This window comes from Acinonyx jubatus, chromosome A2, assembly GCF_027475565.1.
Source record: "Acinonyx jubatus isolate Ajub_Pintada_27869175 chromosome A2, VMU_Ajub_asm_v1.0, whole genome shotgun sequence".
Classification (NCBI taxonomy): Eukaryota; Metazoa; Chordata; class Mammalia; order Carnivora; family Felidae; genus Acinonyx; species Acinonyx jubatus.
This window is the reverse complement of record NC_069383.1, coordinates 52,097,989-52,109,631: the sequence shown is the minus strand read 5'-3', so window position 1 is coordinate 52,109,631 and position 11,643 is coordinate 52,097,989. Positions and strand designations below refer to the sequence as shown.

At 43.1% G+C, this 11,643-nt stretch overlaps 1 protein-coding gene across 1 annotated transcript; it reads left to right on the top strand.

The window, feature by feature from the left end:
• Nucleotides 1-2,338: 2,338 nt before the first annotated feature.
• On the top strand, nt 2,339-10,617 carry NPY (neuropeptide Y). The gene is made up of 5 exons (XM_027075131.2): nt 2,339-2,880; nt 3,203-3,287; nt 4,168-4,355; nt 8,468-8,548; nt 10,398-10,617. Exons 3-5 carry the CDS (start codon nt 4,168-4,170, stop codon nt 10,420-10,422), a joined length of 294 nt encoding a protein of 97 aa, XP_026930932.1. The 5' UTR covers nt 2,339-2,880; nt 3,203-3,287; the 3' UTR covers nt 10,423-10,617.
• The last annotated feature ends 1,026 nt before the right edge of the window (nt 10,618-11,643 follow it).

The window sequence follows — 11,643 nt, the reverse complement described above, 5'->3', positions numbered from 1 at the left end:
TCCTAGTGACCATGATGTCTCTACTGGATTAATCTGCTAGCCTCCGGACAGGCCTCTGTACCTCCACTCATGCTGCTCATCAGGTTCTCAACAGAGTAGTGAGAGTGACTCTATTAAAAATATAGGTCAGATCATATCACTTCTCTGCTTCAAACCTGCAATGGCTCTCTAGTTCACTTATATAAGCACAAAAATATGTACACAGTCCTGGATGATCTCTCTTCTTCCACTCCTCTCTGACCTCACCTACTATCCTCTTCCTCTCCCACTTTGCTCCAGCCACAATGGCTTCCTTGCTCATCTTGGAAAATGCCAGGCACATACCCACCCTAGAGGCTTTACATCAGGTTTTCTTCTGCCTCTGATGCTCTGCTCAGTTTTGTTTTGTTTTGCTTGGCTTATTCCCTCATTTTCTTCAAGTCTTTGCTCAGTGTCACCTTTTCAATGAGACCTGATCTGACCACCTGTGGTATAGTAAATACATTTGGTCTTTGTTCCCAGTTCCTGGTCTAGAGTTCCTAAAACTCTTGTAATTTTTTGAGTGATAAGGGTGCTAGGAGTATCTTTTGTTCTAATATTTGGTGGTTAACCTGGTTCCTGACAAGAGCTTCTAAGAGCCTTGGTCTGTCTAAAGTGAGAAGAGTGTCTGTTTGCTGACAGGATGGCTGGTGGCTGGGCGGGGGGGTGGGGGGGGGGGGGGTGGGGGGGGGGGGGGGGGGGGGGGGGGGGGGGGGGGGTGGCACTCTAGATAGTTTCGGGATGAGGGCTGGTCACCAGAAAGTCAAGGCATGATTGGAACTTGAAACTTTCAGCCCCACTCCTCCATCCTGGAAGGAGAGGAGAGGGGCTTGAGATAAGTTAATAATCTTTTAAGGTCTAAATGGAAAGATTTCCAAGATATAGTATTAAGTAAGATTAAGGTGCTGAACAGTATGTATGTTTCTTCGGCTTACAAAAAAGGAAAAATAGAACATATATTCAGTTTTGCTTTTATTTTCATAAAAAAGTCAGAAAAGATGCATAAGAAATTAATAAAAATGGTTGCCCGGGTGAGAGGCAGGAAGTAGCATAAATGTTGACACGAAAGGGATATGAGGAAACTTTTGGTGGTTATGTATATGTTGCCTACCTTGAATGTGGTGATGACCTCACAGAGTATAAGAATATAACCAATGGAATATTTTAAACATTTGTAGATTAGCATATCTCACTTGTATCTCAGTAAAGCTGCTAAGGATGCATATACATATAACTAAATAAATAAACTTGATTTTGAAACACAGGAGAGAAATGGTTCAGCAACTAGAAGGAGATGCTGGGGTGAGCAACTGTTCTTTTGATTTTTAGGAGTTTTGGCTTTGCTTTATGTCTTTCATATAACAAACGCAAGCAAATTTATAAGCTGTAAGTGTATCTATACATGTAGAAGCATAGAAAACTATAGAAGCTAATGTAGCTAACACCCGAGAGAAGAGATGTAATATTCATAGCCCAAGGCCAGTGGGATAAGGATGTAAGAATATATCTCCAAATGCTGAACCCTGAGAATAAGCTTAGTTTTGGATACCAGTGACATTATTGTAAGCTAAATTAATCAAATGAACACAGTCTTCTCCCCTCAAGAATGGTGCATCTTCTTAGAAGGGATTTCTTCCAAATTCATTGACTCCTTCAAAGTTTTGACTGATGTGTTATCTGTGATACACTCTAAAAATAAGATTATCTATGGAAAAGTGGACTGAGCTTTTTCCTCTGATCAAGAAAGAGCTGTAAATGAGAAGGTGCTTTGTTCTAACTTTACCAGACATTAAGAACCCTGAAGCCACTCTGAGAGCCCTGATATTTGTGTCCGTGTCATACGTTTGTGCAATATGGAAAGAGAAGCATTCACCTAAGTGAAAGGGAGGTGGTGTTCAAAATTTGTAACACACACACCACACTCACACACACCACAGGGCAGGGAGAGCTCAGAGCTTGCCACACATTAATTGATATTTAACTCAGTGTGGTGGAAACAGAACAAAAACAAAGTGTCAATTTAACAGAATCACTCGTCATTTTAACATTAAAACAGCCTGTAACTTAACACTTTAATTTCCTAAACATTTTATTCAGAAAGAGTCTGATTTCTAGGAGCATTCATTTAGGGAACTTTTAGGACATAAAATCCTGATTCTGTAAGAATGGTTTCTGCGTCTTTCATATTCATATTCAACAGGTTTAATGTGATGTGCAAATTAATGGTGATCTCTCTCTCTCTTCTTTTCTTAACCTGTTTGATTTCAATCAGAACCTACATTCTTAATCAACGTTAACGTGCGTATTTGTAACTATCCAAGGGCTAACAAAGAAGAAATTCCTGTTCGTTTAATTAGCCAGTAGCTTTGGATCAGAATTTTTCGTTCCATGGCGCTTTAATGGGTCTCCAGATGGTCAAAACGCCTCTCGTTCCCAGCAAAGTGAGCAAGTGGGTTTACCGTGTCCCGTTTCTGAGGTCTTTTCGGACGCCACACTCTTTGGGTCCCGATGGAGCAGGGCTCCTAGCGGTTGGGCGAGTACTTGGAGCGGGCTGATCCCCTCGAAACACAAGCTGGGGAAAGGGGCCGAAGCCACGGAAGCCCATTCTCAGACCCTGGAAGCAGGAGGGGGCCTTTTGGGAGCCACTAAACTCAGGATTTGGAGCAGGCGCCCCGGACCTGCTTTCCGCGCAGGAAGATCTGCGCCCCAAGTTGTCTCCACTCGAAAGCGCACAGACATTGCGCCCCGCGGGTCCCGGAGATGCTCCATCAAATAGAGGATTCATGTACCCCCTACCCTGGCGGGTTGGGGTTCCAGTGGCAGGCGACAAAGACGATCTGAGCTGCTTCCATCTCTGGCAAGGTTAGACGGGGTCTGAGGGAAAGCCGGGTTTGGGCGCGGCCGGAGGGCAGGGGCTCGGACGTCGGCTTGGTCCCGCGCCCACGCTCGCACCTCTCCAGGCCCCCCTCCCCGGGCAGGGTCTGGGGTCGGAGAGTTGGGGTGTGGGTGGCTACAGGAGCCGCCGCTGGCGCGACTGCGGCGCCAGCCCCCTCCCCCCGTCCCCCGCCACTCGGGGGCGGGAAGTGGCGGGGTGGGAGTCACCCGAACGTGATTGCCTGAGGCCCCTCCTGCCGCGGCGAGGGAGCTCCATAAAAGCCCTGTTTCGACCCGCTCTCCACACCAGGTCCGCTGGCTCTCACCCCTTGGAGAGGTGCACCCGACTGCCAGGCCCTCGCCGCCCAGCCACACCCGCCCGCCCACCAGCCACCGTGAGTGCCACGACCCACTCGGCTTGGGGCGGGAGCTGGGGGACCGCGCCGGCTCACCCTCGGAGGAGCTCTGGGGCCACCGGAGGGTCGTGCCCGGCTCCCCAATCCCTGCGCGCCTCTCTCGGTCCTCTCCTGCCCCGACGCGCGGTGACCTCTCTTGGAGGCTAAATTCCACTTGCTCCTTCTGGTCCTTTCCGACTGCCCACCCGCCCTGCTCCCGCCCCCCTCCCCTCCCCCTCCCCGGCGGCGCGGTCCTTTTGGGTTATCTTTTGGAGGGTGTGAAGGGGAACGCGACCCCCAACCCCATTTCCTCGGAGGTCGACGCCGGGAAGGAGGTTTCCCGGAGTTTGGAAGCTCCCTGCCACTTTCCCGGATCCTTGGGATCCGATCTGAGACTGCCCTGCCCGGGGAGTTCTCTCCCCTCTCTCCCAAACTGTCACCCCGAAGGAATCTTCAGCCATAACCTCCGATGTCCTTCAGCAAAGACAGACCAAAAGTATTAGAGAAGAAACTTTTCTCCTCCGGCTGGGGTTTGGGGGTAGGAAAGTGACAATTATTCACCCCACGGGAAGGAACTTCTACTTGTGTTTGTAAACTATCTAAACTGGCTCAGGCGAGCTCTAGTCCCACGCCTCGCACCTCTCCTTGCGTGACTCTTCCGCGCAGCGACTTGGACCGAACTTGCGCGGACTTTTTGCGTGGAGCAGAAGGGTGGGGCAGGGCAGATGGTGCCTTTAGTAAGCGGCGCGGTGCTCACCACCCTCCACTTCCCTCTCGAGTGGTAGCGGGGTGTGGGTGGCGAGGGACATACAGGAGGGAGGTTCGAGGTATGTATCCTTTCAAACCCCACTATTCTCCGCTTTCCCTTCTGTGCCGGCAGATGCTGGGTAGCAAGCGACTGGGGCTATCCGGAATGACCCTCGCCCTGTCCCTGCTTGTGTGCCTGGGCGCGCTGGCCGAGGCGTACCCCTCCAAGCCAGACAACCCAGGAGAGGACGCGCCGGCAGAGGACATGGCCAGATACTATTCAGCGCTGCGACACTACATCAACCTCATCACCAGGCAGAGGTGGGTAGGCTCCTCGGGACCCACTCAAGGAGCGCCCTGCCTGCAGGAGCTGAGATCCTGGGGACCTCAGAGGACAGGGACCAGTTTTTTTTCTTGCATGTAACCCAGGGCAGCACAGTTTCAGGCACATACTCAGTTCCCTGCATAATTACATAGGGCACTGAACACTTTCCCTCTGCAACTGTAGTTACAACATCGTGACCCCCCCCCCCCCCCCCCCCCCCCCCCGTCCCCAGATTTAGGTTCCCTAAGCTGTGTGGCTGGCCATCTTCTCCCACTCACTCCCTGCTGTTTTTGGTTCTTAGAGCAGTTGGGGGACTGTTTGGAAACCTGGATGGGAAAGGACCCCCTAAAACAGGTCAGAAATGCTCTAGGGAAGTGCTGTAGGGAGAAGGGTGAGCTGAATGTGTAGGAACTAAAACCACCACACCAACCAGGAAACAGCTGGGTTGCCAAAGATATTGCCAGATTTTCCAAGCTGCCCAGAGCAAATTGCATGACAGTATTTAGGAAAAGACAAATAGAGCTATTTTCTTGTCTTCTGTACAGTGGGTTTTGTTTTTTTTTCAGTCTCAGCTCTTAACTTAAAAATCCTGGTGCCAATAAATAGAGATTTAGCATGAAAACAGTTGATCTAAAATGCAGAGACTTTCCCCATTTTATAGCAGGTGAGTTTTGAGAAAGAAGTGCCTACTTAGTGCTTTGTTAAGAAGAAAACTAGTCACTCTAGGATAAACCCTGGCATTACATGGAATTTGGAAAATTGTAAACTTTATTCTGAACCCTCGGAAAGCTAAAATTAAATGCCATGCTTTCACTCTCAGCATCAAATATTAGGGGAAAAAAATCACATCCAAACTATAATACAGGATTTAAAATTTGTTACCTGAATTGGTTCATCTTAATTCTAAATCATTCAATATCTTATTTCAATTCCAAGATCAAATGAACTTGATAGGCTAAAAAGGGTGAACCCTTTAAAAACACTAATGTTAACATATTTAAATTATGGTTTGTAAAGTGTTATTTTGTTTTTGTTTTTACCATACTTTTTACTGTTTACAAGTCAGAGAGTCCTTGAGAAGGATTCAAAATGGGGCAAACTTGTATTTTTTTTAAAGAATTTTTTTCCTGTTTCATCAAACAGGGATATGACATCCTAAAAAGCTTTTGAAAGTCCCAGTTTACATAGAATCAGAAATACATAAAATGTTGGAATTAAATAGTACTGGTTTGTGAACCTTGAGGTCTGTTCATTTTAATTAGCAAAAAGCACTAATGTTTTATATTCTAGTAGACTTCTCAGAAAGTTAATTGCTTCAAATTCTTGCTTATGCTTTCATATAGACTAGAGAAAAGAATTGTTCAAATAAAAAAGATAGTAATTGTCGTTTATCTAGGAAAACCTTTGTTGGTTATTTAGTTTGTCACTTATAACATAGAACTTATTTCTTCAAAGATGATTGCTGTAAAGAAAGCTTTTAACATCGTATAAAGCTTTAGCATTTCAAAATGTTTCCCTAGGCATTATTTCATCCAGTCTTTACCTCAAAGCCTTGCAGTGAGTATAATTATCTACATTTTATAGGTCATGAATCTAAGAACATTTATGAAAGCTTTTCTTTTTAGGGGTGGTGAAATTCAAGCATTCCTACTGATTTTCCTTCAATATTGTCACTACCATCAGCATCGAGTGTGATCTCTAACCTCTTTGGTGAAACAAAAATAAAGGGAAAGGGGCTTGAGTTTTTTGGGAAGAGATTCAGGTTAGGTGGGAATGAGTTGATCCTGAACCAGAGTTTCTTGTCTCATCTTCATATAAATTCCCTCTTAGAAACCATCAGAAGCTTATCATCTGCACCCATCATCTCCATTCCCACCCCACAAACCCGATCATCTGCACAATTTTGTATTTTTGAAAATTACAGCGTCATTTGTGAACAGGTGTTTTCATTTGGCACAAATGGTAGTCTGATATCATTCTCTTTCCTCCCGTTTTCTACTCGGTCCATGTTTTTAAGCTATACGCTCCTGGTTCATTGCCTGAAAGCTGTGTCATTTATTCTAGAGCATGGATCGTCCACATTTGGCTTTTCCAGTCCCCTACATCAGTGGTTCCCAGCTGGGGCTGACTTTATGTTCTAACCATCCTACCATGCCTAGGACAGCCCCCTACAACAAAGAATTTTCTAGCCCAAAATGTTAATAGTACCAAAGTTGAGAAACCCAGCCCTAGATTAGTCTTTCTCCATCCAGGTCAGACACTGGAATCACTTAGGGAGCTTTTTAAATATGCTAGTACTGGGCTGCAGCCTTGACTAGTTAAATCAGAACCTCAGGGGTGCGTGGGACCTGAGCATTACAGTGGTTTTACAAGCTTCCCAGGTGATATCAATGTAAAGCCAGATTTGAGAATTTTTTTTTTCCCCAGAGACTCTATCTTTGACAGGTGAAACATTGTAGAGCAGCAGGAGAATCCCGAATTAAGCAGAGAAGGAAGAATAGTGAACAATGCTGTCCTGGGTGCCACTTTATGACTGTGAATCCTGCTCTTTTAGATTTAGCTTCTTTACTAGTAAATTGTAGAAAACATTCGTCAGTTCCTCTATTCACTGGAGCATGAGGAAGATAAATGAGTTAAGGTTGCTCAAGAGTTTTAAGGTTAATAAAATCAACGGATGAACAGAATAAGTAGGTATATAAGCAACAATCTACAGTTTGACATCACAACTCTAGAAAATCTTGAGGAAATCTTATAAATGATGGGGGGGGGCAATTTGTTTGTTTTTGCTTCCTTTAAGCCCCAGCAAAAGGAACAATAATAGGCAATCTTTCCAAAAGATTTGGATTTAATTGCACTTGATAGGCAGGGTATACTTTGTTTTGCTGTTTTGCTTATTAGCTAATCAATCCATCCAGGCTAGTTTTTCATTCGTGAACAACGTGGTTTCTGGTATACAAGGTCTTTTCTGAGAAAGGGAAAAAGATACAGCTTGGTAGGCCCTTCAGCAGTGACAGAGAGAGAGAGATAGAGAGACCAGTGTCCTCACTCACCTGGAACAAATAGCATATACTTGCATTCACATATAGTCCTATCCACATCCTGCTCTAGGAGAAAAAAGACCAGTAAGATTCCACAGTCTTTCAATGGACCAGTGAAATTCCTTTATATTTACAGGGCAGTTTAAATTAGAGCATGAAAGAAGGTTTTTAGCTTTTGGTACCCCAAATAAGTATGGAAAATATAGGACCCATGTTTATTGCTTTCTGTAAGAATGGGTGAATTTCAACAGCAATACCTTGCATTTGTGTTTCACTAAGTTGCTTTCAAAACGTTGTGACTCACATTAGATTTCTACAAAGACTCCAATTTAAAAACGAGTTGTGATTTTTTTACGAATGAGAAAACTGAGATTCAAAGACACAGGTAGGTCAAGAACTTCTGTCTGATGATTTTTTTTCCTAAGGCTGTTTCTGAACAATCATCTGGTTTCTTTGTTAAGATTTAAACTGCTGTATATCATCAGAACTATAGCCAATTAACTAATTATGGAAACATTTAAAATCATACTGCAATGTATTTTTATTTCCTGTCACTTAGTTATAAAAGTTTCTATATATGTATTGTTTGTGGTAGTATAAAAAGGCAAGAATTTAACTAAAAATTTCTATTGGTTCAAATAACCTGCTAACTTGTTATTTAAGCAAAATTATACATATTTATAATTTTTTTAAATTTACTTACTTTTGAAAGACAGAGAGAGAGCACTAGTGGGGGAAGGGCAGAAAGAGAGAGAGGGAGACACCGAATCTGAAGCAGGCTCTAGGCTCTGAGTTGTCAGCACAGAGCGGCTTGAACCCACGAACTGTGAGATCATGACCTGAGCCAAAGCTGACCCTTAACTGACTGAGCCACCCAGGTGCCCCCAAATTATATGTATTTATTATTTGAAATAATATTTCTGATGGTGTCTATTTCATATAACTAGATTATATTGTTAGCAGATGATCAGCCAAGTGGGAGACTATCTTCCTTTTTTTCCTAAATATTTTTCCTTTTTATGAATATTTCAAACTTGTTTTAAAAGACTTTTCCCCCCCTTTTTTTTAAGGTATGGAAAACGATCTAGCCCTGAGACACTGATTTCAGACCTCTTGATGAGAGAAAGCACAGAAAACGTTCCCAGAACTAGGTATGAAAAGCCTGTGTGGGGACATTGTTGCAGAGCTCAAGATGCACAGGGGAGGGAAATCCCAGAGGGCTGCCTGGGAGGGGGAAGACATTGGAATGAGTCTTCCAGAGCAGGTAGCATTTTGGCAGAAATGGAGATGGGGAAAAGGGCAGTGAGGACCTTTCTTTTCATGGACTAATTTGCAAATCTCTAAACTTCTGTGGGGTATTATTTTCGACCACAGATTATTTGGTGCTCCTTTGAAAATTTTAAATATAAGTGACTTTCACCTCAGAAATGACTCTATATAGAATTTCTAACTGTGTTAGAATTGAGAGAACATAGAGTGAGTCCCTATCTCTACATTGAAATGACCAGCAGTACATCTTTGGCTGGGGTAATCTTTAGTTTTCATACAGTATGTGCAGTGTCTAGAAATCCTGCAGATATCACTCATGAGTCTATTCTAATCTTCCTCATTTTACATGAAGCCGGAGATCAGTCTTGGCTGGGTGGGGGCTAGTGTTTACTTTTTGACATATTTCAAGCTCAATATCACAGAGAAATTTCAAGGAATGAATGTTAAGGGCATAATATTCTTAGGGACTTGTCTGTAACCTTGGGGTTTTCTGGGAATGTGGAGCCATCTGGGGAAGAGGAGCCCGCCAAGAGCTGGTGTCAAATATTGGACAATGAAGGCTGTTGGGAAGCAGCCTGGCCCTCCTCTGTTTTCATAACTTTCTGGCTCTTCTGTCTGATGCCTCCTGCCTCGATCACGTGGCACATGGTTTCATCCATTTCTGTGGGAGCTTGTCTGCCTTAAACCCAAAGCTAGACAATGTCAAGAACCAGGTTCCCCAGAAGAGGTCACTAGAACACTTGCTCAGTGAGCGTGACTGGCGTGTCCCTCTTTATTGCCGTTCTCCCCAGAGAACAAGTGGGGTGACCTGCTGAGCCACTTACTTTCCCTCCCACCATCCTTCTGTCCTCTCGTGAAATGGCCAGTCTGGGCAAAGGTGCAGGTCTAAAGTTGTCGGGTTTGTTTTCTCTGAAGGAAGTAACAATTTGGACTGGAATAAAACTCCAGTGTTCTTGTCTGGAGGTATCAACCCAGATTTAAACAGCAAATGCAAGGGAAGCAGGTGGAAAATTCATAAGGGTTGTTTTTAATACTAAACAATAGATGCCTTCAAGGTTTCATTGACCTGCGTGTGATATTTGCCATGGTAAAAAGTTTAGGGTAAACCTTATCTGCTTTGGGTAAGGAAAGGAACCATCCAAACTTAATAACCTTGCTGCTACTCTTTGTTTTGTGGCTTAAAGTCTAACGGTTGGTGCATGAAATACAGTTAATTGCACCCTGATGGAGACAGCCTCAATCCTGTGCCATTAGGAGGAGGCAAAAGTTGAGAGCTTCGAAGTTGCCTGTGAACGCTATTTTATTAAAAAGTATTCTTTATAAAAATAGTATCTTACTACATAAAAAGCCTTGCAGGAAAACAAAAGCATATTCAGAATTGAGTAACAATAACTTTCTTGTTACCATTTTGTGTAATTCCTGTAGTTTTGATCTTCAGAAATATTGCAGAGTTCTTTGGCTCCTTTGATAAATACAGGGTCTCTTAAATACTCTGAGATTTGCTTGAGACTCCCGTGAACATGAGTGAAAACTACTCAGCTGGGTCTCTGCATATGATGCCACTGTCTCCTGCTCTGATATTCTACCTGACCTCCTATTTAGAATGTCAACAGGAGCCTTTTCAGCAGTTTCTGATCATCTTTCAGTTCAGAACTGAATGTCTCACTTTCTGTAAGCCTCCCAGGAGGCTGGGAAGCTTCTCTTACGTGCTTTGCTTCTTATGTTTGACAGGCTGGAAGACCCTTCTATGTGGTGATGGGAAATGAAACTTGCTCTCCAGTCTTTTCCTATTTTTCAACCCATATTTCATCCTGTAAAACTAGAGTCTGCCGGTCCTCCCAATGCATGCAGCCACTGTGCTCAACTCTGCAGAGTTTCCCTTTGTTGTCCTTGTATATACGTGTGTTTAAATAAAGTACCAAGCATTCAAACGTGTATGTTCCTCAATGAAAAAAATCTGTTGTTGCAGTAGTCAGAATTATTTTAAGTTATTCGTTACATCGCAATCTCACTCAGTAGGAGGTTCAAGGTTTGCTTCACCAGTGTTAAAGCAGTGACTATGGAAGTTATAAAGATATGATGATTAATGATGATCAAGACTCAGCTGTGTGTGTGTGTGTGCGTGTGTGAGTGAGTGAGAGAGAGAGAAAGAGAGAGGGAACAAAATTATTTGGAAACATTGAGCAGAGGAATGCTAACTTAGAATAATTTGCTGAACTTTCCCCCACATACACATGAAATCATTATTAACCTGATAGCCTTAGCTATCAGCAGAAAGGATTGCTGTCTAATAGAACTTTCTGCAAAATGTCCTCTCCTCTAATATAGTAACCACCAGCCACATGTGGTTTTTGAGCACATGCATGTAGCAAGTACAAATGAGGGACTGAGTTCTAAATTTTATTGGGTTTTAATTTCAATAGCCACATGTTTTTAGCAGCTATCATATCAGCTCAGATCTATGTGTGTATTTAGGCCAATACACTAAGAATTTGAGTCATAAACAGAAATACACTGAGTAGGAATGACTACTTTTTCACAGAACATGGGGTATGTTAATTAATTTAGCTAAAGGTTATTAAACTTTCCCCATCCTTCATGTACCTATGCATGGGTTTAGTTTAAAATTTATGGTACCGAGTTCTTACATGTAATTTCCAAATCAAAGACAATGAGAAAATGGGTCTCATCCTATATTTTACTTTGGACCACACGATAAAAATATTTTTATGTGTTGTTTTATTGCTTACAAAACCCCCATATACATTATGTCTTAGGGAATCTTAGAGTATAAAAAATATTCTCTGTATATAAAGAATTCTGTTTCTTCAGCCATTGAAGACAGTGATACTACAGAACATAATTCCTTTAATGAAATTATTCTGTGATTTTCCTACATTTGTCCTTATTTTTGTTTCCTTGTACTTCGAACTAAATATCCTTATCTATAGTTTCGCTGTCTGCAGTTTCCATTACG

What these genes read in the sequence shown, in the direction of transcription:
- NPY (XM_027075131.2), top strand. Translation starts at nt 4,168, where the DNA reads ATGCTGGGTAGCAAGCGACTGGGGCTATCCGGAATGACCCTCGCCCTG. An exon ending in AACCTCATCACCAGGCAGAG is followed by an intron (nt 4,356 to 8,467) that starts GTGGGTAGGCTC and finishes CTTTTTTTTAAG; the next exon opens with GTATGGAAAACGATCTAGCC. An exon ending in GAAAACGTTCCCAGAACTAG is followed by an intron (nt 8,549 to 10,397) that starts GTATGAAAAGCC and finishes TATGTTTGACAG; the next exon opens with GCTGGAAGACCCTTCTATGT.